The following is a 27,263-nucleotide window of genomic DNA, read 5'->3' on the forward strand; positions in this document are numbered from 1 at the left end:
TTTTTTTTTTTAAAGATTTTTTTTTATTTTTCCTTTTTCTCCCCAAAGCCCCCCAGTACATAGTTGTATATTCTTCGTTGTGGGTCCTTCTAGTTGTGGCATGTGGGATGCTGCCTCAGCGTGGTTAGATGAGCAGTGCCATGTCCGTGCCCAGGATTCGAACCAACAAAACACTGGGCCGCCTGCAGCGGAGCGCGCGAACTTAACCACTCGGCCACGGGGCCAGCCCCCATAGATTTTATTTTTTTTTTCCTTTTTCTCCCCAGAGCCCCCCCGGTACATAGTTGTATATTCTTCGTTGTGGGTCCTTCTAGTTGTGGCATGTGGGACGCTGCCTCAGCGTGGTTTGATGAGCAGTGCCATGTCCGCGCCCAGGATTCAAACCAACGAAACACTGGGCCGCCTGCAGCGGAGAGCGCGAACTTAACCACTCGGCCACGGGGCCAGCCCCTTGTGGACTGAATTTTTAACACTTAAAATATCTTTAGGAGCTCTAATAATGTGGATGAATAAATGAGATAGATTTATAGGCACACATTCAGTTAAGTATTTGTAAATTATTAATGGAAATTCTTATTTTTATTGTAAATGATTTGAGAAAATACTTGTTTGGGAAACTCTTTTCATTCATGTAGATGGGTTTAAACTATTCTTTACATATTTCTTCTCCTTTTTCTGGCAAGGAGACCCTCTTCTTGGATACATAAGTCATGCTGGACAAAGAATGCTTTCTAAATGTAGACAGCCTTCTCCTAAAATTCCCCCCTGAAAAGAAATATAGGAGAGGGTCAAAGCAACAATTTGATGCAGCCAGAGACAAGGTTATGACCACTGACTTTTGCATTCTAAGGACAGAATCACAGGGTTTAGTTTCATTGTGTAAAAAATGAAGGTGGATGGTGCGTTGAATATGATATGGCATGAAGCTGATCAAAAAGGCAGCTGTCACAACTATGATCATTCCTATAGCCTTTTTACGACTTGATAGATTTTTCTTCATTGAATTTTTTAGTAAAGTCAAAATGATCATTGTGTAACAGACAATTATAATAACAAAAGGAATGATAAATCCAACAAACAATGACACATAGTGCAAGACCAAAACATGTTTTTTAGCTTGATTGTCTTGTGGAGGCTCAAAGCACTTGGTATTATTTTTCTCATCTTTGTAAGATGTGGCTGTTAAAAATGGAGAACTGGTCAAAATTACAAAAATCCAAATGCCAGCACATACAAACCTGGCTTTTTTCTGTGTAACCAAATTAATGTTCTTGACTGGGAAAACAATTGCAATGCACCGGAAAAAGCTCATTGCTGTCATAAAGAAGATGCTACAATAGAGGTTGACATACAAGGCATAGGTGCTGAGCCGGCACAAAAAGTCACCAAAGAGCCAAATGCCTTTGTGAACATAATAGACCACACGGAGAGGCAGTGTACATACGCACAGTAGATCTGCAACTGCTAAATTAATCATGTATACTTGGAAGGCTGACTTCTCATGATATGTTTTGATGAGGACATACAGCACAAAGCTGTTGCCAAAGAAGCCCACAACGGAGATCATAGAGTACAAGGTAGAATACACTTGATTGCGGAAGTCATCAATAGTGTCATTGCATGTATTATTACTGGCAGGAGATACTGTCAGATTTCTGACTCCATCCATCTTTCTCTGGTAATGTCTGCTTGGTACCTACAATATATATATAAAAAAATCTCGTCAATTTTTACCAGACTATAAATCACAGGAAGTACTAAGGTTTCACTTTATAGGGTCACTATGTATGCTTTTTGACCACAGCAGGAAGCAAGGGTGGTGGGGCAAGGAAGGGGGATTCCAGTGCACCTTGCCCCCAGGAGAAGGGTTTGGGTCCTACAGGTACCCAGAAAACTTTTTCCCCTCCCTTTTCATCCACATTTACCTGATGGACTTCGTCTTAATCTTTAAGTCCTAGTGGAAACAGCTCTGCCTTATTTTAAGTCACGTTACTCCAGTACTATTCTGTAAATCTTCCTTTTAAGTGAGTTTGTTTTTGAATTTAAAGCTTTTGAGAAAACCTTTAAATGTAGTAGTTTCATAAATATGAATATATCTCTATCTATTATCTATCTATCTACCTATCTATTGGAAGAGGATTGAATTCTCTTGGAGAATATGCTTGGTTCACCCAAGAAGAGGGCTTCATAGGTAAAGATCTGCTGGGTGATGCTCATACCTAGGGAAAATAATTGAATTTGTTATTAATGGAACTCACTCTGCTAGGGGAGAATCTCAATCTATAACACAGTTGACTCTATTTAGTACCACAGAACACCAAGGCTGGAGAAACTTTAGAAGCCATACAGTTATTTTAATGAGGAAAAAAGTTCCAGAGAGGTGAAATACGTTTCTAAAATCTGCACCATAAGTCAAGGCTCCGAGGAAAGATGTATTATAACTAGTTGGAATATACTTTCTGGGTGAGGATGTTGCTGTAGCTGTTCCTCCTTGTTCTCTTCCTAGAGTGACACTCAAAGCCCTACTGTTCAACAATACATGGTCATTTTTCTTACAGCAAGAGGTTGTTACTTGGTCTAGTTAGTTTAGCTACATCAGGGAAGTCAACAGTCAACTCGGATCCGAGAGAGCTAAGGATGAGATAGTGTGGAAGTGGTGATTTCTTTAGTGTTATTCCAGATTCTTTTATTCTTTAAGAAGGTGAGAGCAACTCATTGATACATAATATGATGGATAATTTTTGATTGAAGTCTGACTTGTTGGCCTTTTACACAGCTCTTCCTCCCTGGTAAAAGAGGGGTTGGGGTTTGGAAGCTGGGAATACTGCTTGAGCATGCAATAACTGCAGTAATGGAGGCGACTGATCTCATCTCTGTGCCAGGGATACAGAAACAGACAGCTATGGAGTGGCATATAATTTCCATGGTTTACTACTTCTTACAATTATATTTGCTGTGATGACATGTCATTCATCCATCAGTCCATCCTGGCTAATTGTTCCATTTTTCCCTTTCATTAAAAAATGTCATTATTTTTCACCAAGATCTTTTGGTATATGATAAAAAAAAAATGGAAGAAGAATCATTCTGAGAGTGGATATCTAAGATCATAGAGAAAAATGAGTTCACTATTCCGAACCTCTGCATTATTTCTCAATTTGCTTTCCAGTTACCTGTCTCTTTCATCATTGGTTCTCTGAACTCAGGTGCAACTGTGGAAGAAAGGGAAACTGCCTAAACTTAATCTAGTCCTTCATTGTTAGCACTTTATTGGGTTTTCCCCAAACTGGGCAGTGTTATGCTGTGAGGCACTAGATGGTGCTGTTGAGATTTTTGATATAGCCTTTGTTTGAAGAACTACACTTGAAAGGTATTAGATAATTACCATCTGTCCTTCCTACTACCATCAATCCTCACTATATCCTGCTACAAACTCTTTCCAAAATAACTTTCCATGCATTGTAGCCTCCAATTACGTCCTGTCCTTGCTCTGAAACTTTCCATGGTCCCTGAGTGCCTTCAGAATAAAATCCAGACTTCTTGACCTGATATTTAGGCTCTCCACAGTTTAGTTGCAACTGAACTTTCCTAGCTTCTCTCTCACCTCTCTCCTTTGCACACCCAAAGTTCAATGAAACAACTATTTTACTATACCAGGGACATGTGCTACATGTTTTCCCACCTGCCTGTCTTTTTTCATGGCATTTCTTCTTCCTGAAATGCCCTTTTTTCCATCTATGTCTATGCAAAAATTACCCATCCTTCAGCTCAAATTACACCTTCTTGACCAAGCCTTCCCTTAACTTCCTCTTTCCCTTCTAGGAGACTTTAAATCCATCTTGCAGATTGACGATTTGTAGGCATGTGTTATCTTTTATCATAGACTATCTGCTTAAAATATAGGAAGGCATCTCACACAAGGCTAACACATAGGTACCTTGCTCTTAAGTCCTCAATAAGTGTTAATTGAGTGAATGAGTAAATTAATGATGGAACAAGTTTGTCGTTTGAAAATATTATTCATCATTCAAAACCACTTAGAGTTACCTTTTCATTTCAATATAATTTAAAACTTTTCCAACGTCAGAGCCTAAAGTGGCTCTGTTAAGTAAAGCAGCTTGCTGAAGTATTAAGGAAGGCACTAAATCATAAGGCTAACTGTAAGATTAAAAAACACCCATATATTGACAGATTAATCATTTGTTTATTTTGTCTGTTAAATATTATAAATAAATTTGAAATTCCCGAATCTTTGAACGAAAGATACCAAATAAAATGGATAAATAAAATTAATAAAAAACAAAGAAACAGATGATCTTTAGTCTCATTAATAAACTTCCCAGTCCTTACAGACACAAATAAGCTTTCCTAGTAATTTTGATATTTAGGTTCAATTGTTAATTTATAACTGAGTTAAATCAATGACCTGTATTAGGCCATAAAACAAAGATTATAGGGGACAGCCCCATGACCTAGTGGTTACGTTCAACCTGCTCCACTTTGGTGGGCTGGATTTGGTTCCCAGGAGTGGACCTACACTACAAGTTGGCAGCCATGCTGTGGCAGTGACCCATGTACGAAACAGAGGAAGATTGGCACAGATGTTAGCTCAGGGCTAATCTTCCTCAGCCAGAAAAAAAAAAATTATAAAACTTTCAAACAAGTGTTGAATCTTAGAGGTGTAGAGATCATTTAGTCCAAGCCACTCACTTCACAGATGATGGCTTTGCTTGTCTTAAGCATCATTTAATTCACTTTTACATAATTTACTATAATCCCCCAATAATGATACCCACACTGTATGGATAAAGAGATGCCTAAGACCTCATCTCTGCCTTTAAGCAGCTCATAGTCTGGTGAGGGAGAGGACTGGCTCAGAAGTGTGGAGAAGTTAGAATACAGTATGGTAAAAGCTATCTTAGCACAAAAGAAATGGTTTGTTAGTTGATTAGTATGAACAAGCAATAAACATAAATTAATTTTGAGTGCAGATGATGAAAGAAGTTACTTTGTTAAGATAATTTTCAAGTTGGAAAAAAAGATAGATTTAGAAAATGGAGCCATACCTCTTTCTGGCACTGCAGTACCCTTCACGAGTGTACCTGGTTAGTGGTCAGTGCTCCTTATGATGTAATTTCAGATCAAGCCTAACCTGAAATTATAAGGTTGACAAGGAAGTTAATGACTTCAGAAGCAGTACAGAAGTGTCATGAGAGTTTAGCAGCCTTAAGAACAGATCCAGGGTGTTTGATGGCACATAAAGCTTTACTGACAGATTAAGGGTTAGTTATTGGATTCCATGCTTCCTTCTTTTCTCTCCATTCCTTTTTACATCCCCAGGGGGGAAGCTTGGATACAGACCAGGGGTGATCACAGATGTTTGCTGCTGTGTGCACATAGCTGTGTCCATGTAGCACGTATCTAAAGATGAAGACAGTGTTATAAATATACACCTCTCTATGAAACCATGATATTTTTCCTATTTTCCCTTCTAAACAGTTTGTTATAAAGTTCAAGGGGGGGAATAATTTGGAAGTTTATGTCCAAGGATGTAGATTGTTAGGAAGAGGAGTTAGAACATTAAAAATATCAAGTATAGCTGTCTGGGATGGCTTAGGGACAGTTTTCCTTGCAAGAAGGATGGCTTGGAGGACCTTAGACTCTTCTCCCTAAAAACTCATAATAGCAGTTATTGTTTATATCACTAATTTGGCATATATTATATATCTTTGGAGGTCAACTGTTTTGTAGTTTGTATAGTTAAATTTTCATGAGTATATGTCTCTTCTCTTCAATTAAACTATATCAGAAAATCTAACAAAGTATAACAAATCTTCAAGAAATGAGCAAAGAAGGGCTTTCTTGAAATAGTAACAATCTGAACACTTTTATTCTCAATTTGTGTTGCCCTATGGCAACTTTTATCCCTGTCTGTGAGGACCCCAGAAGCCACTTTCCTGCGAGGGCACTTTTCATTTATCTGTGATCTAAGTGCCAACAAAATTAACACCTTCCTCCTGTTTATTCATAGAAAGTATAAACAGGCTGGAATTTTCCGAAGGAACTCTACTGGAAAAAAAGGGAAATCAGAAGGAAAATAAAGAAAATGCAAAACTATAAAACATAGACCAGTTTTAAAAGTAGGAACCTGAACTTGCAGCTACAACATTGCTGTTTACGTCTACCCTGTACTCAGATAACCATTTCTCAGATCTTCTCCAATCTCTTCTCCTTCTCTGAATTTCCCCTCCTTCTCCAGGTAAGAAGTTGACATAAGTAACCTACTACTAGTGGTCTGGGTGAAGTATGGTTTGCAGGTGGGGAATTACTCAAACAGAGTTGGCTTTTATATTTTGTTACTCAGGCGATAACCTTTTTTTTTTTTTGGTTTTGTTTAGCTTCTCCTAGGTCTCTGAAATTAATGAAGATATACTGACTGGAAATTGAATGAAAAAGTCCTTTCTAATCCTGAAATTATATGATTCTACTCAACTTAATCTATGGAGAAAATTAACTTTTGCTCCGTCACAGTTTTGTGTTTAGACAAAACTTATATTTCTTCCTAATGTAGAAAGAGAAAGAAAGTTTATGAATTTCTAACACCCATTTATGAGAAGTGTAATATTACCAGGGTAATGTACTTGTTATCCACTTCCATGGTAGCTGTGCAATTACAATTTAGCCTACTCTTTACACGCTCAAGTGAGTAAATGATGCGTTGTCTGGGCAGCAGTGTAGTGTTTCCTCAAGTTTGGGATTCTGAGGTGTCTTCTATGGTTCCTTTAGAAATTCTGAGCTTTGCATATAGCAGGCACTCAATACTTTTACTCCTTGCCCCTCTCTCCTTTTCAGTTTCCTTAAGGACTCTTGTCTCTGACAGCAACTTCTCTCAAAATTGTGTTCTACCGTTCTTATCTGGGTGATTGGGTGGGTGAAGGTAAGGTGATAAAGTAAAAGTGTAGATATATGACTTTTGATTTAAATTATTTGATTCAGCGATTACTCAGATCTTTTATTTGGCTCATCTTAGGTCCATGTATACATGTACATATGTATATATATATGTGTGTGTGTGTATATTCTCTTTCCGTAAGCCTTTGACCTTCACTGAACCTGTAATCTGGTCAAGCTCCAGTGAATGAGGTAAATGAGAGAGCCCAGAGATAATCTAAGAATACAAGGTCCCACTTCACACACAACGCTCTTTATTGTTGCTGCAGTAGAATCACCTATGTGTGAGAATGACTTATACACTGCTGTGCTTTCTAAGTGTGGTGCAGGTAAAGCTGGTGATCTACAAGTGTCCCCAGGTTGATGTCTTGTACTAAATGAAGATAGTAATAGTGCTTCTTTTTTTTTGTTTCTGGTCAAACAAAAAGCCATCTGTGATCCTCTCAAGCCAATTTACTATTTCTCTTTTTTGAAGTCCTTCAATATTTTGTTTATACTTTTCTTGATAATTCTCATTTACTGTTTTGTGTCATAGTCCTCTCTGTGGTTATTCAATTTAAACTTCCTCATTCTTCCCACCTCAGTGCCACTAGGCTTAAAGGGCAATAAATAAGTCTTATTCCTTTTGTATTTTGTGCAGTATATAGTACAGTGATTTTTGAATATTGGTTGATTTCAATTAATCAATTTTCTATATCATTTCATTGATGTCTTATCAAAATCAGAGGGAATCTTTGCTTGGAGATGGGCATGATGGAAAGTTTGTAGGGCTGGTATGTACAAGACCTGTATCATATCTCAGGCTCTGGTAGATGATTAATTGTGTAATCTCGAGTAAATCACTTCCTCCTTGTGATCTCTTCACTTATCTGAAATTCAATAAGGTTGTGTTATATGATCTCTGAATTCCTTCCAGTTTACTATTTTGTAGATCTTTGAAGATCAAGGTATGTGTTTTTTCCTTGGTTTAGTTTTGATCCTAGGAAAAAAAAGAGCAATTAGGATAAGAGATCTTTGGCTTCAGTGAAGAGGAACGTGGACATAAGTTGTTTGAGAGCTTGATTTAAGACTACTAGGTGTTCCTGAGTTTCTTTCAGGTGAACATCTAAGAGAAAGACTCACTTCATTCCTCTTTGAATGTATCAACTGTGCTCAGGATACAGACTTGGTCAGGCCCTCTTTGACAGTGGTTTCTAAACTAAGTGTTAATTTTATAATATAAATTTGCCTTACTTTCTAACTCTCACAGGTCTCTCTCCCTCGCCTTACCCCCTTTGTTTTACAACAACAAGTTACAAGATTTCTGGTTCTGGCAGTATGATCACCAATCTTCAGATCTTATAAGGGAGTAACTCCTAAAGTCATCTTTGTTGGTTCCTTTTTATCACCTTTTGTATGTGATGCCCATCCTGCTTGATCATACGGCTTTAGAATTCCAGGACCAATGATCATATGGCTTTAGGGTTCCAGGACCAACCATGATCCATCCATTGATATCTTAGCTGATGCTTAAATCTACTCTGCAGAGTTTCTAACAGGCTTTGATTCCTGTAAAAATGACATGGTCTTTAGGACAGTCAAGCCCTAAATTTACCAGACCCTATCATCTCAGTTAGAGGAAAGGAGACTGGGTGGGGAGGGGGGCTGGTTAAAGTTGATGGGGGTAAGAGAAAAAGAGTAGGAAGGCATTGGAAATCTGAGATCTGAAGGCACTGAAGTTAAAATTACAGATGAGGAAGACAGCATAGATCTGGGAAGCTCAGGGCAAAGGGAGGAGTGATCTGACTTCTTCCCAGTTTTGCCCCAGTTCCAGCTAAGCTTTATCCAATCTGATACCAAGTCTTGATCTTTTTCCTCTCCCATGCCTCTTCATTCCTACTGCTGCTTCTTTGGTTCTGGCTCTCATTACCTCAGACATAGATGACTTGTAATAACCTCCTACTTTTCACATGCACTTTGCATGTTAGCCATGCTGAACTGTTTGTAATTCCTGGAGATGTCTTTCATACTCCCTTAGTTTCAGGATCGCTCTTTTGAAAATCACCTTGCACACCACTGCCAGACTAGTCATTCATAACCCTTGGTTTCACTCTGTCTTTTTACTGCTCAAGAGCCTACAAATGACTATAATCAAGTCCCAACCCTGTATTTCAGGCAACCCTCTTCACAATCTAGCCTTAGACTCCTGTCCAACCATCTCTATCACAGAGAAAGGTGATAATGGCAGAGGCCAAGTAAGTGTTACTACCCAGAGAAAGAAGAAACCCACTAGTAAGTACTAAGGAGAGCTTAGGGCTCTCAGAAAGAGAGCCTTAAAACAATCTGTGGCAACTTTTTGGATATGCAGTTATCTCAGACTAAGATAAGCTGTAGAATGAAACCAACAGCTTAATTATTGGAATAGTGATTCTTGGGAAAACTTGGTTTAGGGACAAGGTTACCCTGACATACTAGTTTAAAATTCTGATTGTCCTGACAGGCATATCCCTTGGTTATAGTATAGTGACTCACCAAAGTAGGCCAATATACCTGCTCTTCAAATCAGTGATTTCATCCTGAGAGCATTCCTTGTAGTACCAAATTTTAACTTCTTTTTATGTTATCCTATCTTCATTTACAATTATCCATGGTTTCCAACCAACTCCTTTCCCCCGGGGCTCACCTCCAGCCCTGCCCCACTTGGATCACCTTTTGAGCAATGAAACATGTATTTTTATCTTATTATTTATCCAGTCTAAACGAATCATAAACATTTTTGTTTCCTTATAAGTAATATCTTGAGAGATCGTCAAGTATACCTGATGTCTCTAACAATCCTAATCAGGGGAGATGTCAGGGACAACCTTGATCAGCAGGGTTAGAAGTGTTAGTTTGTTTGATTTCTGGCATTTGGACTCTAAAATGATCTTGGGAGGTGATCTTAATTCTAGAATTTGGTTCCCAGAACTGAGAAAATTTCTGAAAAAAGAGCAGCTGTATTAAACTAAATTTGGGGAGTTTACATTACTGATTTCATTTTGTTGGAGTAAAACAAATTACAAATATTTTTACTTGAGAAAAAGGACTCACTTATTTGGGTTATTAAGAGCCCAAGGAACCAAAATAATCTGCATTAGAGGAGAGATAGAGTTTCTATAAGGGTCAAGGAGATAAGTGAAAATTTACACTGAGCATACTTTGCTTTCCAAAATATAGGAAGATAATGGAAAAATTCAAAATTAGAGAAAAATGAACATGGCTTATTTTAAGATCAGATTTTTTTTTTTAAAAAATGTACCTTTTTGAAAGGTAGATATGGATTGTGAAGTTGAGGGGTGGCAGAAAATCTCTTCAGTTCGCATTATCGGAAAGCAAGAGGACTACAGTTGTTTAAAACACCCAAAATTCCACAGTGAGGTTATAAACTTTAGTTGTTTTAAAGTTTAGAATTTTTAAAAATTTACAAATAGAAAATCCTTAGTTTAAGTTTTTAAAATAGAAATGAGACCCACATAAGTTGCAGAGGACATACTGTATGCTGAGTCAAATTGCGTCTGTAGTGGGTTGCAAAGATAAAGAGAGCTTGTTTTTTGTCCTGTTTATTGACTATCTGTCTAATGATTTGTAGTTGCCTGTGTTCTTCCCTTGCTCATAATTCTTGCAAGCTACTGGAATTTTCAATCTGAGAGATCTATGTAGATGGAGGTATTGCCAAGCAGACACCATTCACTGTGTAGTTATAAAGAAGAACTTAAGAACAAACTTGTATGGGACTAGGAGGATTGGTGAAGGATGAAGCCAAACAACTCTGCTTTCCCTGATGAACCCATCATCCTTGTATTTCACTTTGAGATTAATTTTAGTTTTATTCTATATCATCTCTTATTAATAGCAAGTTCTCTGTCTTATAAATGAAGACTTTTTAGTTATGCTAAATCACTCCTCCTTCAAGAACAGAGAAAAACTCAGCTTAATTTTCTACTGAGACAAGGTCAATGTGGATATAGTGGCAATAACACAATAGTGTTTGAGTAAGGATATGTCTGAGTTTGAATCATGGTTTCTCTACTTACTAGCTGTTTGACCTTGGGCAAGTTACTTAACTTCTCTAATGCTCAGTTTTCTCATCTGTAAAATGAAGATAATAAAAGAGAGAAGACAGCAAAAGAGTATCAAGGGGAGACAAGAAGGAAACAAAAAATGTGTAGTATTATACAAGTCAAAAGAGCAGTTTTAAAAAAGAATGTGGCCACTGATTTCAAATGTTTCCAAAAGACCAAAGAGAATGAAGTTCATAAAATGGCAATTGGATTTGGTAATTAAGAGGCCAGTGGTGACCTTGGAGAAAACATTTTCAATAGAGGATTGAGTTTAGAGCAAAAATACAAGGGTTAAAACTTTTAATCAGTCTTTTGGTCTCCATTTAGACAGTCACCCATAAAAAGAGAAAAAAGATGAAAGAAGGTATATTAGTTTTCTATTGTTGTGTAACAAATTATCACAAACTTAAAACAACACCTACTTATTTTCTCAAAGTTTCCGTGAGTCACAAGTGTAAGAACAAGTTAGCTGGGTCCTGTGCTTAGGGTCTCACAGGGCTGCAATCACGTTGTCAGCCAGAACTGTGACCTCATCTGAGGCTAGGGATCCTCTTCCAAGATTACTGGTTGTTGGCAGAATTCCTTGTTATTGTACGATTGAGGTCTCATTTTCTTGCTGGCTGTTGGCCAGGAACCCACTCTCAACTCCTAGAGGCCACCCTCAGGTCCTTGACACATGGCTCCTTTCTCTCAAAACATGGCTGTTTGCTTTCTTTCAGGCCATCAGGAGAGAAATCTCTCTCTTCAAATCTTTCTGACTTCTTTCTCTAACATCTAGACTTTCTTTTAAAGGGCTCACCTTGTTAAGTAGTCCCACACAGGATAATCTGTTCGGTTATCTGAAAACCAACTCATCGGTACCCTAACACAGGAATGAAATCCCCTGATATTTAAAGGTCCCACTCACAGTCAAGGGGAGGAGATTTTACAGGGCTTGTACACCAGGGGGTGGGAATCCTGAGAGCCATCTTTGAATTTTGGTTACCAAATTGTCTATTGACAATTGAACAAATTGTCTAGGAGAGATTTTCTAGGAAGGAAAATGTGGTCCAAAGCCAAGCTAGAAAAGAGTGGCAGCTGTGAAAGTGTGGATTTCTAAATAGAATTGTGAGGATGATTGGTTAAGATGCTTCAGATAGAAGTTAATTTCATCACAGACATTTTTTTCTGGCAAGGTGGGAATGAAACAGTGTAGTCTGCATATAAATGCTCCAACAGAAAGGGGTTGTCAGAAATCTTTGCCTTCAGTCCAGGTGAGGTCTCCTGGCTAAATTATAGCCAAAGCTGGATATGCAGCTGAAGGTTTCCAGATAAAGTCAGGATTTTGCAGCATTGAAAGAAGCTCTTAAAAAAGGCACATGATGCTGCTAAAGAAGGACCCAAGGGGGAAACAGAAGGTCATCCAGTTGTCTGATATTGGGTATCCTTTAGTGTGGAGGAGCAGACTGTGCTTTATTTCCCTGTTACAGAAAACGGTAATGTAGTCACATTCTTCTCAGGAATATACATTTTTGAGACTTTGACAAGTACACCAGCTGGTGTATACTCTTAGTGAATTGGAAGTGGTCTATGACTAAGTGAATGGCACCTGAAAAGTTAATTTAATGTAATTGAAGAAACCTCTTCTGATTTTGATTACATGATTACTGGTTTGTTGTTTCATCATAAATAGAATAAAATGAAATGCCTGCTGAGCCTTGCTTAAATTATCTCAAACTATTATTCAGCTAAGGTTTCTGATGTTAAACTGAAAAATTTGTTAAAGGATAGGCCTGGAAACTGAACCTCAAACTTTAACTGCCGTATCTAGAAAGATATTGGTAAAGATACAAGATCAGTTTATATTAAGTACTAAGAAGTATTAAGAAGAAAGGAAGCTGGATTTGCAAAGAGAAGAGCCCACCAGCCTGATTTAAAACTTTAAATTCTATTCTTCCTACCACACTCAAGGATAAAGCAGAAAAATATGGTACAACTTAGAACTTACTACTTTATGCCTAATATTAAATTATATTTATTCATTCAAAAATATTTTCTAAGCCCCTCTTATTTCTATTTATGTACTTGGCTTAGCTCTTCTCCCCTGAAGCTCCTTAGGGCAGGTAGCCTGTCTCACTTGTCTTTGTATTCTCAGCAAGCTTAGCCCAGGGCTTGAGACATGGTAAAACCTTAAAGGTGTTACTGACTAGCATTGAATTGGTGGTAGGATTATGCTTGAGAATGATAGCTGATCAGTGTTGGTCTGAGACTGATATAGCCATGTCTCACAGGGTTGGCCTTGGGCTACCATTGTTATTAATATCCTTGATAATAGGCAAGAAAATGGAATCATTTTATGCAGATGTTACCAACTGGTGAATAGGAGTTAGAATTCGGAATAACTTTCTTTTTTAGTAATTTTTTTTTAGGTGTGCTTTTTGGTGAGGAAGATTGGCCCTGAGCTAACATCTGTTGCCAATCTTCCTCTTTTTTTTCCTCCCCAAAGCCCAACACATAGTTGTATATCCTAGTTGTATGTCCTTCCAGTTCTTCTATGTGGGACCCCACCTCAGAATGGCTTGATGAGTAGTATGTGGGTCTGCGCCCAGGATGCAAACTGGTGAACCCCGGGCCACCACTGAAACAAAGTGTGCAAACTTAATCACTTGGCCACAGAACTGGCTCCTGGACTAACTTTTAAAAATTAGATGAGTTGGGAGATGAAACTGATGTCAATGCCCAGTAAGTTTGTATAGTTTGCTAAATACCAGTCAGAAAATGTACTGCTTTGGTGCAAGCAGAGCTAAAAAGAAAGAAAGAACAAACTAGGTATAACCATGGAAAGCAAGTTTCAACTTGTTCATAAATCAGTAGTGAGGAGGTAGTCCTGACTGAACCCCACTTTGATCATACCTTCTCTCTCCTGAGAATCTCCTGATTGCCTATAGGAGAAAACATAAATTTCATCCCACTAGATTGTACTAAATTACTTCTCAGGGCCCTTTCTGTTACTGTAAATCTGTTAGCATAATATCAAATTTGCTACTCTAAAATGTATTCATTTGAAAAATTCTACCAGTGCTTTGTGGGCACTCTCTACAACAAGAAATCGCAGGGCAAAGAGTAACTTAGCAGTGTTCTTGTGTTCAGGCTTTCATGAGGATTTGAGACCAGACACGGTCACAGAGTGAGTCATATGAGAAGGGATGAGAGCTATGTTCCAACACAAGTGTTAGTTGAACCAGGTCACTGTGAATAAGTCGATAAAAGGTAGTATGCGTCAGGATATAGAAAACAATTCTTAAACAGAACTACTCTGTTGAAGGAAGCTTCCAGAAGTGGCTATAAAATCTCTGTTTTATAGTGAGAATGAATGACCTAGTTTTATAGAATGTTGGAGCTGGAAGAGCACTTAGAAAACATCTAATCTAACCCCACTCCCTTCATGACCAGAAAGATAAAATGATTGCTGAAAGTAACACACAGAATTAGTGGCTGAGCCAGGATGCCTGACTCACATCCAGTGCTGTTTTCACTATGCCACACTGTTAACTTTCAGATTCCACAAGATCTGTCACTGAACACTGACATAAAACAAACTCATATACTGGTACGAATCATGACAGTTGAACAAACTGTTGTGCAGAGAACTGTATAAAAGCCAAGAGTTGATCCATTTCTTTACTCTATTTTGGTTATAATATGGGAGTACTGTTTACTGAATATTAGAAATTACAACTTTCTTTTTAAATTTTCTTATTTCTCTTCTGTTCAGTCTGTCTTTATCATTTATGCTGGATTATTCATCTTAAAGCACTGTTCTAATTATATCACTTCCCTTTCAAAGGTCTCCAGTGGGCTATTAAGTTAAGCTTGAAGTACCATTCAAGACTACAATAATATTCTATCCTAACCTTATAGAGTCACTTTCCATGCTTTACTATGTGAATATTATATAAATGTGACCTTATGATCAGCTCATCCCTTATTTGGTCTCTTTTCCTTTGCTCAGACCACTTTGCCATTGGAAATGCCCTTTGTCCTCATTGCTAGCAGATGTAATTCTAATCATCTTTAAGGCAATTTTTACATCCCTTCCTCCATAAAAACTTTTCTGATGGTCTGTACTACTGTGATATGCTAGTTATATGAAAAGGGATGTATTGGATACTATGTATCAATTCTGTTCTAGATCCTTTGGAAAATAAGACACAAGCTCTGCCCACGAAGGCTTACACTCTACTAGAAGGAGACACAGATATGTTAACAAAATTAATTCATTGCACCATTACAGCTGCTGCAATAGAATTATATAAAGGATACAGAGAATGGGAATAGTAAATGGTGTATGTATGTTAGTAAAGGCTTCATAAAAGATAGAAGGGTATGACAGGTGGAGAAGAGCATTCTAGGCAAAGGTAGAAAGTAGAATAAGCAACAGCTTGGAGGTGTGAAATAGCCTGGCATGTTTAGGGAACAGCTAACAATGTGATAGGGATGAAATATAAGAAGGAGGGTGTATGTGTGTGCAGGTGTGCCTGTTTGGGTGTATGTATCTGCGTGTGGTTGTACTATAGGGTTTAAAAGTGAGAAAATAGTTTGGAAGGAAATGCAAGAACTAGATCATAAAGGGTCTTGTATACCATTCTAGAGAATTTGAGTTTATCCTCTGGAGAACAGAAAGCCACTAGAGGGCTGGCCCTGTGACCAAGTGGTTAAGTTCACGTGTTCCGCTGCAGGCGGCCCAGTGTTTCGTTGGTTCGAATCCTGGGCGCGGACATGGTACTGCTCATCAGACCACGCTGAGGCAACGTCCCACATGCCACAACTAGAAGGACCCACAATGAAGAATATGCAACTATGTACCAGGGGGTGCTTTGGGGAGAAAAAGGAAAAAAATAAAATCTTTAAAAAAAAAAAAAGAAAAAAGAAAGCCATTAGAGGGTGCAGAGTGAGAAAAAAATAAGTGACATGTAATGGAAAGAGGAAGTGGAGCAGCAAAGATAGAGTTTGCTGATCCCTGAGAGGCTTAACTTTCTTGGTGAAGTAAGAGACAACGTTGTCTGTTGAGAAAAAAAAGGGTTGCACTTGGGTTTAGGTCTTCTAAAAACCGGTGAAGATTTCAATGGTGGTTCTGGGGAATGAGAGTGAAATATGACCACGAAGGGACTGAAGGCCCAACTGAGGTTGCAAAGTGTAGATTTTTAATGGTCCCAGTCTACAAAATTGTGCAATTTATTCCAGTAGTGTTCAGTAGCCTGGGTGTAGAAGAGAAAAAATGCAAATGCTAAAATTGATACAAGGTTAGGTGTCATAGAGCAAATGTTATAAAAGGACAATGGGGTGAGTAAATTGAAAACACTACCAAAAGAATGATTAAAAGTGAAACCATGAAGAAGTTTAACAAATTGGGAGAAAAGGTAGAGACCGAGGGACTGGAAGATTCACTTATATTTGATAACTGGTGTAGTGACAATAAGGGTGTGAGATAGCCTAAGGTCTAGGAGCTTGTGGTCAGGGTATGGTACACTGGAGTTTAAGATTTTAGTTATGTGATGATAAATAAGACCCCAAGTATGGCCGTGGAATGAGTAACCAAGGAGGAATATGAATGGACATTATTCCAGATAAAGTGGTCAAGAAAAGTTAAAGGCAGTTTGCTGGGTTGGCTGTTTACACGGAAAATGAAGTTACCAAGGTGATAGCAGGATTTGGAGTAGAAAGGAATACTGTAAGCCAAATGTCAAAATATTCAGTGAATTAGGGAAAAATATAACCAGGAGGTCAACAGATGACGACATTAATAAGGAAGATTAGAGGGTGGCATAGATGAATGGCTTTTTGCATCATGGTAGAAGAGTAATGGTTTAAAGTGGCATCAGGGAGCCAGGAGACATCCAACAGACTCTCTAGATCTCACAGTACATGGAATGTAGGAAAATAAGCAGCTTCCTTTTGATCGGGAGGACCAAGTTTTACTTAAGGCAAGGAAGTGGTCGGAGAGTTATTTGAAGAGGTTTAGGATGTAGGAGAACTTACTTATAATGAAAAGGGGGTTCCAGAGGGCATAATGAGGAAGGGTTAGTAGAAAGGTGAGATGTGGAAGGAAGAATTAGGAGGGAGGAAGTACAGGGCATTCTCAGGATGTTAGAACCTTGGAGAGCAGTTGGCCACAGAGGTCGATGGTTCAACTACAGAATTCAATTTTGTGTTTCTACCTCTTCTTTTTACTTTTTCTTATAGTAATTTGTGTATTTGTCTAATCTCTACTAATCAATTGTAGACTTTTTTGAGGACAAAGAGCAGATCTAATTAAAACGAATAGTTTCTGTAGAACCTAGCAAGGAAAATAACAGTTGGTGCCCAGTAAATGTGTTGAATCAGACTAACTCGTTTCCAAATTGCTTTACTGAGTCACATTAGATCTATCATTCATTCACTATATTACTTTCTTATTTTTCCTTTGGTATAACTCTTGAAACAGTAACAGGAATTTTTAAAGAACATTTTACCAAAGCAGAAAAGTACTAAGTACAACTTCGTATGAGAGCTAAATTTAAGCTACTTGTTTTTCATCCAACTAAAGTGATGGGCAAGTCTGACAGCTGAATTATGACTTACAGTGGATCAGCTGAAAGTGAGGCCAGTAGGTTCAACTAGACTGCAAGTTTCTTGAAAGCAGGAATTATATCTTCATGTTTTCTTTTATCTCTTTTACTTCCCCTTGTACTTCCTCAATTTTTTTTTCTAGAGTGGTTAGCATAGCACGTTGCATACACACCAGGAATATAATGAATGGCTAGTGAGATTGTATGCAATTATTTTTAAAGAAATTATATTACCAACCTGTGTCAGTAGAACATACTCTTTGTTATTCCAAGAATAAGTGCCACCTTGAGCTAGAAGTATCTTTGCATTGTGTTCCAATGGACTTCTACATGTGAAAAAACTGAAACCTGGGGATGGGAGCGGAGTGGTGATGACTTGCTCAAGAGCACATATCTAGTGACAGGGCTGGGACTAGAACCCAGGCATTACAACCCTCACTCGAGTTCTACTACCACACTGCTGCCCCAGTACCTACTCTTCCTTTTGGTCTCCCTTTCATCAGTGACAGATATTCAGATAGCCAATTGAGGTTGTCAGTGCAGCCAAGATCTGTGAAATGGAAATGTTTCGTATTTAGTTCTTTGCTTCTCTCTTTCCCTTGGAGAATTTATCAACTTCTTCATTTAAAAAGATCACTTTCGTGTGGATGCCTCAATTCTCTGTTTCAGCCACAAACTATTCACCTGAACTTTAATCTCTCATTTTTAACTGCCTATTAGATTACTCTTCTCGAATTACATGCCTTTTTCTCAATTTCAACATTCTTAAAGATAAGTACATCATCTTCACTCCCAAATGAACTTCTTCAACTGACTTTTCTGTTTTTCTTATTGACACTAATAGTCTTCCAGTAACTCAGGCACAGAACTTGGTAATAATATTTGACCCCACCCCACCCGGACTTCATCCGTCATTTGTAAATTCTAAGTTCTGTTGGATTTTTATTTTGCAGTATCCTCTGACTCTCTCTCTCCCCTACCAACTTAGTTCAGGATCCTTCTCACCATGCCTTGGCTACTTGAAGATAGTTGAACCACGCATCCTCTTTCACCTTTACATGGTCAAAGAGGTGAACTTGGCAAATTTCTGCTTACACTTCAAGATTCAAATTGAAGTTGTCGTTCTCTACAAATGCTTCCTTGTTCATGGTTCTTTTATCTTACTTATTACCGTGCTGTAATTACTCTTTTGCTTGCTTGCATGTCTGTCATACCCATTTAGAGGGTGAGCCCATTAATGGCAGTCAGTCTGCTTTATTCATTTTTGCTCTCTTCCTCTCCTAATTGAGCAACTTTGCAAGAGTAAGTGTGTAGTATTAGATGCTTTTGAGTAATAGAGTATTTAACTCCCCAAGGTGAGTGTGTAGGGGGTGGAGAGAGGAACATGTTTTTGGTATGGAAACGCAGGTGCTATTGTGCAGAAATTTAAATAATGGCGTAAAGTGGAAGCGAAATGTGGACACCTCCAGGAGTAGAGTCTGTTAAAGAGAAACTCGAAAACTCAAAGCGTGTAGGGGAACATGACTCATAAACGGACACTGTACAAATTACTGGAAAAGAAAGGAAAGGGGATGGGGCAGATGAACCCACACATTTAGGAAGGAACAGAAGGCAAAGAGTTTAAAACAAAAAAGGCAAAAATGGTCTGGTGGGGCTGAAGGAGAGTTCAAAAGTAGCCTAGGTCAGAGACTGATGAAAATCCAAAGACCTAAGGATGTATTTGACTGCAGGGTCTGGGTGAGACTGATGATGAATGTTATTGAATTCAGCCAACAGGAGAGACTGAAAGATTAAATCAATATTTTGATGTAGAGGCCGGCCCGGTGGCACAGCAGTTAAGTTTGCATGTTCCGCTTCTCAGCAGCCCAGGGTTCGCCGGTTCGGATCCCCAGTGCGGACATTGGCACCGCTTGGCTTGCCATGCTGTGGTAGGCGTCCCACATATGGAGTGGAGGAAGATGGGCATGGATGTTAGCTCAGGGCCAGGCTTCCTCAGCAAAAAAGAGGAAGACTGGCAGTAGTTAGCTCAGGGCTAATCTTCCTCAAAAAAAAAAATTTTTGATGTAGTTTTGTGACTCTATTAAGTTGAATGCCTCCTCAAGACTTCCTCTACCTTTATAGCAAATGCTAGCATGGGCCAGATGGTCTGCATGTGCTGGAGGACTGCCAACAGGGGTGGAGTGATGAAGGCAGGGCCAAAGCAGAAGAGGAAGTGGGGGAGGTTGGGACTCAGGGCTCAGCCTTCTAAGGCAGATACTTCCTTCACTTCTGCTGAGCAGTGGCAAGATGCAGGAAACTTAGTTTTTATGGGGTGCATGCAGCTCAGAGGGGCCCTACTTTTATTTGGTCAACTCCCCCATGCCCTCTTTCATATTCTTTCCATGTATCCTATTATTGTCAAATGAAAAAAGTTAGTTACGCTGCTCGTCCTCTAAGACTGAGCTCAGGGAGGGAGGGGACAATGTTTTTTTCCCCCAGCTTTACTGAGGTAGAATTGACAAATACGATTGTAAAATATTTGAAATGTACAACGTGATGATTTGATATATGTATACATTGTGAAGGGATTCCCCCCATTGAGTTAATTAACTGGAACCATGTTTTTATTAATCTTTTGATACAACAGGCATTTGTTGAATTGGATACATGAATGAATAGGAGAATCGGCAAATATGAATGTTTTGTAAACTGTAAAGCATTATACAAATGTAACTTTTTATGGTTCTCTTTCCTACTCATACTAGGCTCAGCTCAGATTTCACTTCCTGACATCTGCATTGACTACCCCATCCTACAGTCATATCCCTCTTCTTTGAACTTGTATTCTGTTTATTGTCTGTACCAATAATATGGCAGTCAGTGTTCTACCTTCTTTTGTATCTTTTAATGTTTGGGAATCTTGTCTCCCTAGGTAGCTTGTGAACACCCCTAGGATGAGAGAAAAAAAAAAGTCCAGCCATTTTTTCTTAAGCTCTGTGAACACAAAGCCTAGCCTATCACAATGTGTTGCGCATGGAAAAATGTGCAATAAATGTTTATTGATTGATTGGTTATTGGGTGACTGGAGTAAAGTTACACATATTCCATGGAGTTTTAATCTAAAAGCAACCAGGCTTATGCTAATGATCTCAGCGGCTTTCCTCCATGGTAATAAAAGATCTTGGAGAGGGGAGTAGAAATATTCTCCTGTGATCACTGTAGCCTTATTATCACAATAAGTCGCTTTTTTGCTTGGCATTTCCAGGGATATGCTTAGCAGCCTTTTCACTGGTATAAGAAACTACAGGGGAGTTGATACTGCATTGCTGACAGCTCTAAGATGTGTCTCTCCAGTAGCTTCTTCATCCTTAAGGGAAAAACATCACTCCCATCAAATCTGGCCACTCTGTTCTCAGATAGTTGGATCCCAAACACAGGACACCGTCAAGCCCAAAAGGGACTTGGACTGTGGCATTCAGAGCTAATGACACAGGGTGCCCCTTTGCATAGTAGTGTAACACAAATGTTTTATTCCATGTAATCAGAATAAAGTGATTCATAAGAACAGACCTGAAGGGAAATGCAAGTCACAAAATGGCAATAGAAATCTTGATGAGTGTATGACTGTGGGTGGGAGTGTACAGTGGGAGGATAGTTCCACTCTTAGTCTGGGTGGTAAGAATATGTTACAGACAGCTTATATACTTTTGAACTTTTTGTAAAGCACTAACTAGAGGGCCTACCTTCTTCCAGGAATATCTCTATAAGTCTCTATCTGATTACCAGCCAGCTTGGAATCCCCCTAATTTCTCAGGCCATTGCTCACAGCTGATTCGGAGGCCTGCCTCTAACTTCTTGGTATTTGGATGCCTGGATCTTGGAAACAAGATAATTGTTCTCTAAGAGATTGATTTTTACTTAAGGCCTTTGTCTTAAATAAGAACACAAATTCAGATTAAACATAAAGGGTAACCAATTTGGAATGAAAAGAAGCTTTTAATATCTTCTGAGGCCTGAACTTCCTGGGAACTTCGGAATAAGTGCGTGAGACGTGTCAGAGATGTTTGAGTGTTGTTATTATTAGCTTAATTCCACTTACTATGTTTTATCCATGACAACACAAAGACAACACTATGTAAAAGCAAAGGCTGTAAATCTGAAATAGATGAGAAATATTAACAAATCTTATATGTTAGGCATCTCAAAATGTGATTCCACACTGGATTTTTCTTTCCTTTTTAGGGAAAAGGGATTCATGGAAAACAAAAAAAAAAAAAGAAAGAAAGCTTGAATGTGCCAGGGAACTCTAAGTCTAGATCTCAGCTCTTTTTCCTTTTCCATCAGCTACATTTAAGTAGGAGCTCAAATGTCTGGGATGCATTGATTCTAAAACACTAAATGAGACAATGAGATTTTATTCATCAAAAGGAAAATCAGCTCTGTGTTTGAGCTCAAGGGTCTGTGTTTACTCTTCTGTTTTGTCTCTTTCCCTCTATTTCTACAAAAGCCCTTGCTAACTAACTTCTTCCAAACATTTAAAGATTTTCCTTTCTCTTTTTTCTCATACATACTACCCTCTAAATCCAGAAAAAAAACTGGTGGGGCACAAAGAAGGGAAGGATCGTGGTGGGATGGAGTGTGATGGAATGGAATGAGGAAGCAGTATAGAAGAGTTTTGGGACACACAACTTATGTTTAAACAGTGGTCTTCTCTACCAACCTATGAAGAATTCTCAATTGAAGGCCAAAGTAATTGTCAGTTGACGATGTTTTAGCACCAGTATTGTAACATGAATTAACGGACTTAAGGTGTCTGGATTTATCTAATCAGGTCAAATGCCTTCCTTTGTTGCTTTTTCTGTAAGGATGAGGATGTGCCACCATCTGCTATGAGTCTCTCAAACTTCTTAGCAGTTGTATTTCCTCAACTCAAATCAACAAATTGGCATTCTGACTCGTGAATCTCTTTTCTAGGCTTGCTTAGTATGAATCTGTCTCCCAGGAGTTTGCTCATGCCTGATTGAACCGGGAAAGTTGTTTTTTACTGCCTCTCAAATCATACCATATAGACAACCATGTAGCCTGAAACCCAAATAACATTGGTGTAAAGGATAACAATGACTTTAGGTCTTTGTATTTTAGGGAAAGACACATGCACTACCTATATATTCTGAGAACATGATTAGTATTATAACCAAACCTGTGGTTGAACAAGTGGCTTTATGACAGAGTAGTGGAATATTGTGTACATTCAGAACTCGGTGTAAAAAATTATTTTGATCCTTAGCATTTAATCCAAAGAATCAATGGACTTCATAGAAGTAATAGCTAATGAAAAAAGGTAGATAGTATTTTGACAAAAATACTTCTTAAATATTACTATTAAATTTTTTATTCCTTTCAGAATTCACTTTGAAACTTGCACAGGTATTGTAAAGTTGGTGGTAACCAGAGGCTGGATCCTACTGATGAGTCCTAGGAGTAAGATGAGATTACTGATGCTTAGAGCGAGGCTCCTGGTCCAGAGGTGTAGTGTTGGGAGCAGAAAGTAACTGGCCCTACTCCCTCCACATGCAATCAATTTTGTTATGTATTTTATTCCCCTGGAATGGACTTTAAACAAAAGTGTTTTGGATGGTAGTTTGTGTTTTCAGTTTGCTTTCATATTTATAATTTTAGAAGATCTGAAAAATATTCCTACAAGCTCACTACTACGTTAGATACATGAGGAAAACAAGAAGTACTGATGTTCAATATTTCCTGCTGCAGAAAACACAGCTGATTAAAAGGCAAAGCTAGGATAAACTCCCAGTTATCTAGGCCCGGTTTCTTTCCCTTTGAAATCCATACAGCAAGGTAGTTTAGAGCAGCCACTGTTACGTTGCAGAGTTTATGACTGGGTTCAAACTTGACGATAGTTTGAAACCAAAGAAAAAAAGCTCTGTGCTTGCTTATGTTAGAATAATTTAATATTTATTGAGTGCTCATGGTGTGTAAGAGGCACTATGCTAGTTATGGTTGGGCAGGGGAGGTTTAAAAGAATAAATAACCTCATATCTTCCCTCAAGACTCTTGGTATCTTGTGAGGAGAAGAAAAATTATATTTCTGTGGCTCTTATTTCTCAGGACCCTCTTCTTCCTCTTGCTCGAAAGTGTAGGCACTGCATAAGTGTCAGTCCTTGGTCATCTCTTAGATTAGATCTGCTTTCTCTAAGCTGAGCTATTCTTATGGCCTTGGCTATCACCCTCCCCAGGTTTAACTTCGGCCTCCACCTCTTACCCATCACTCACATTCAGGGCCATTATTTCCCACCATCCATCAGACATTTCTTCTTGGAATTTTTGCCATCTCCTCAAACTCAATAGATCAAAAACAGAACTCATCATGTCCTACACTTCCCACTTCCATCCCCAAGTTACCTATTTCAGTGAACAGTAGCAGCACAACTGCCCAGATCCCATAGATTCAAAATTTCAGAGACAGCTCTGACTTATTCCTTTCCTGTGCTGCCTGTATTTAATCACTCACCAACCTCCATCTATTATTCATTTTAAATGTCTCTTGAGTCTCTCTCCATTCCATTTTCACTGCCACCAATGTAGTCGAGAGCCTCATTAATTTCTAGTTTATAAGGGGTCTCTCCATCTCTAGTTTTCTCCAAGTGTTGTCAGGTCTATGAAACTCTGCCAGATTCATCTACTCAAAATGTTTTTCCATGATGTCCTCACTTGATATGATTTCCTATTAAAAAGTGCCTGGAATTCAATGTATAATAATCTGGTCTTAAATTTCTATCGAAATTTATTTTCTCTTATTCCTCAATTTAATCCCTTTACTCTAGCCAGATCAGGCTCCTTGGTGTACCCTGTGGGTGCCAAACTCACTTTTGATATAATATATTTCTAACATCATTTCTGCAAGTAGAATTGAATTCAAACACATATATTGATCACTTACTATGTGCACAGAAAGTTTGCTCAGTATAGTCCCATATCCTAGATATTCTTTTAGGCCTATCTCATTTTATCTTCTCTGTGAAGCCTTCTCCATTCAGCCCAGCCCACTGCTAGCTTTCTTCCTCAAACTCCCTTGCCATGAAAAACATAACATTGGTTTACTGTCTCATATTTTTATGTTCTGTGTCTTGTATCCCCACCAACGTAAGTTTCCCAAGGGCAGGAACTACATCTTACCTTACTTTGTGCCACATACTGTATTGAGCTTAACTGACACTTGCTTAACTGGATTACAACAGATTTGAGATATTTTAATAAGAACTTAAGAAATAACAATATGGATCAAAGTAGAGGTTCATGCAGACCCGTGTTACCTGGGAGATTATGATAGTAACACTTCATAGCATCAAATCCACAAAGTTGGATATGTATCTTAAGGATTAGTGCTCTCCCTTTAATCCCTTATTATCAGCCAATGATACTGCAAAGGCAAATTTATAATTTTCTGTGCCATAGAAGAATCTTGTTTTTACTCCAGATAAATAATTCCTAAACATATCAAAATTTGATTAAGGTAGGAAGGAAAGGGTAGTAGAAAATGAAATTGAGGATTCTGAGCTAGGAAGACACTGAAATGCTGGATTCAGACTGGACTTAATCTGCAAACATTCTTTAACCTACCATTCTATTTGGGTTCACTGGCTCCCAGGGTGATTTATTTCATATGTAGGAACTGACTGGCTAGTGTAGTCATTTAAATATTATGGGGACCTGGGGAGCAGTTTTTGTTAAGGGGATGGATATAAATATAATACATGAGGTTGTTTATTTACTATGTAAACACAGACAACTTTTAGTTCTACTTGGGCAATTAATAGTGAAACAACAACAGAAAATATTTTTGAATGGTTTTAATAGATACCTTAAACTTAATCTTGCTGCAGCAGATACTATAAACTTAAAATTGTCTAGAAACAAAGTTCATTAATATATTTGAAATACAATGCAGTCCCAAGTCCAGGTTTGTTACATTTTGTTTTTGAATAATCACCTGATAACTGTATGGTGTCATGGCCTCTCTCTAGGTTTCAAAACAATCAGAGTGCTGTAAGCCAGAACCACTGAATTCAAGGTTTTTTTGCTTTTGTTTTTAGCTAGAGATGGAACCCACCAACCCATTTGTTTACCCTTGAAAACAGTTTCATTGCTGCTAAGTAGAAGAATGCTCCTGGCCCAAGATTCTGATTAAAATGTATAAAGTGTTCACTCTGTGTAAACTTGGTCTGTGTTAGATATGTCTAAGTTACTAAATAGCTAGTGCAATTTTCTTATATTCATTTATAGATATGAGAGCTTTCTATTTGCAGTCTCTAGTCAGAACTTGCCAATTTCTAGTTGTGTGGTGCGTTTCCAGAAAATTCTTAACCACTTTGAGCCTATTTACTTATTTGCAAACAGGGGTAGTACCACCTAACCCGTCTAAATTGCAGTATGTTGAGAGGTTAAAGTGGGATAATGTGAAACTACCTTGTGAAAATATCAGATCATTCTTCACCGTTTGGTTTACCCTCAGCAGTCACTATATATATTTTTTTCCATAGTGAAGGAAACTGTCATTACAGATAGAGAAACTCCATTGAGCCCTTAAAATAGGATTTTAAAATATGCCCTACATTTCTGACTTGATTGCAAAGGTGCTGGAGGCTTGGGGAGTGTCCTGTCTGTATTTTGCCGCATTGAGCCTCTAGCAGAAGGACTGAGCAATATTTGTTGACAAACTAGATTATCAAATCTCTGGCCGATAAATAAAGCAGAAAGAATTCATACCAACAGCCTAATTTATAGCAGGCAAGGCATATTAGTTATCCCCAAATTTCTAGGAATTTGCTAAAATCTGCCATCAGCAGAATTTTACTACATGCTGTTTTGATCCTGGCATTGAAACACTGAATCTCCTTACCTGCTAACTTCAAGGTTGACAGTTTAAGGTCCTTTTGCATTTACTCTCAGAAGCAAGCTCCAAGTCTTCAGTAAATCCAATCTACCCGTTCCTTGGAGAACCGAATACTCTGGACAGTCCTGAAAGCACACTCCATTCACAGGGCTCCTGCTCTTTAGGCTGGCTTCTTTGAAAAGACAAGTTGTCGCTATTTTCAAGAGGAGAGAGGGCAGGGCACATATGCTAGCCAATGTATACAGATTCTTCTTCCTCTTTCAGATTAGTCCTCTAACTGTTTAAAGCAAGCCTAAATTTGGCTCCTCTGGTGCAAAGTGGGGGAGGGGAAGGCAGAAGGAACGAGGAAGAATAGAAACTGGAGACTTGCAGGTTGTTGTGTTATAAATGAGCCTTTATCCCTAGCTCCAGCAACAGCATCCTCAGGAAATCATGCAGCTGCTTTGAGATGGGAAGCAGGAAGGAGTATACTCTGTTCGGCTTAGTTTGGTCTGATTTTTGTGACTTGAGGGTGGTTAGACTATTTGTAGGCAGATAAAGATAATTCTACCAGTATATGCTAATCTAACTGTCATTATGTGAAACATGATCTTAGGCAAGATAAAGTTCACATCTCTCTCTCTCTCTCATTTATAACACTTGTGGCTCTGTCCACATTCTAAAAAGGCTTTTCCTTTCTGGTGTTTTATGTCCTGGAAAATAATTGTCTTAGTTTGAGGTTGGCTTCCCCAAATCCCCACGACAATACATTGCCTC

The 27,263-nt window shown here is 38.4% G+C and overlaps 1 protein-coding gene across 2 annotated transcripts; it reads right to left on the minus strand.

Moving 5' to 3' along the window:
* Positions 1-26,653, minus strand: CYSLTR1 (cysteinyl leukotriene receptor 1). Of its 2 annotated transcripts, XM_014862580.3 has the most exons (3): positions 26,514-26,653; positions 5,067-5,152; positions 1-1,696 (listed from the first exon to the last, which is right to left on the minus strand). In XM_014862580.3, the coding sequence occupies exon 3, from the start codon at positions 1,667-1,669 to the stop codon at positions 647-649; it is 1,023 nt and encodes a 340-aa protein (XP_014718066.1). In that variant the 5' UTR covers positions 1,670-1,696; positions 5,067-5,152; positions 26,514-26,653; the 3' UTR covers positions 1-646. The 2 variants fall into 2 exon arrangements, with proteins under 2 accessions (XP_014718066.1, XP_044619959.1); XM_044764024.2 differs by lacking the exon at positions 5,067-5,152 and having other exon boundaries at positions 26,514-26,650.
* Positions 26,654-27,263: the final 610 nt, after the last annotated feature.

The sequence above is a fragment of the Equus asinus genome, chromosome X, assembly GCF_041296235.1.
Source record: "Equus asinus isolate D_3611 breed Donkey chromosome X, EquAss-T2T_v2, whole genome shotgun sequence".
Lineage (NCBI taxonomy): Eukaryota > Metazoa > Chordata > Mammalia > Perissodactyla > Equidae > Equus > Equus asinus.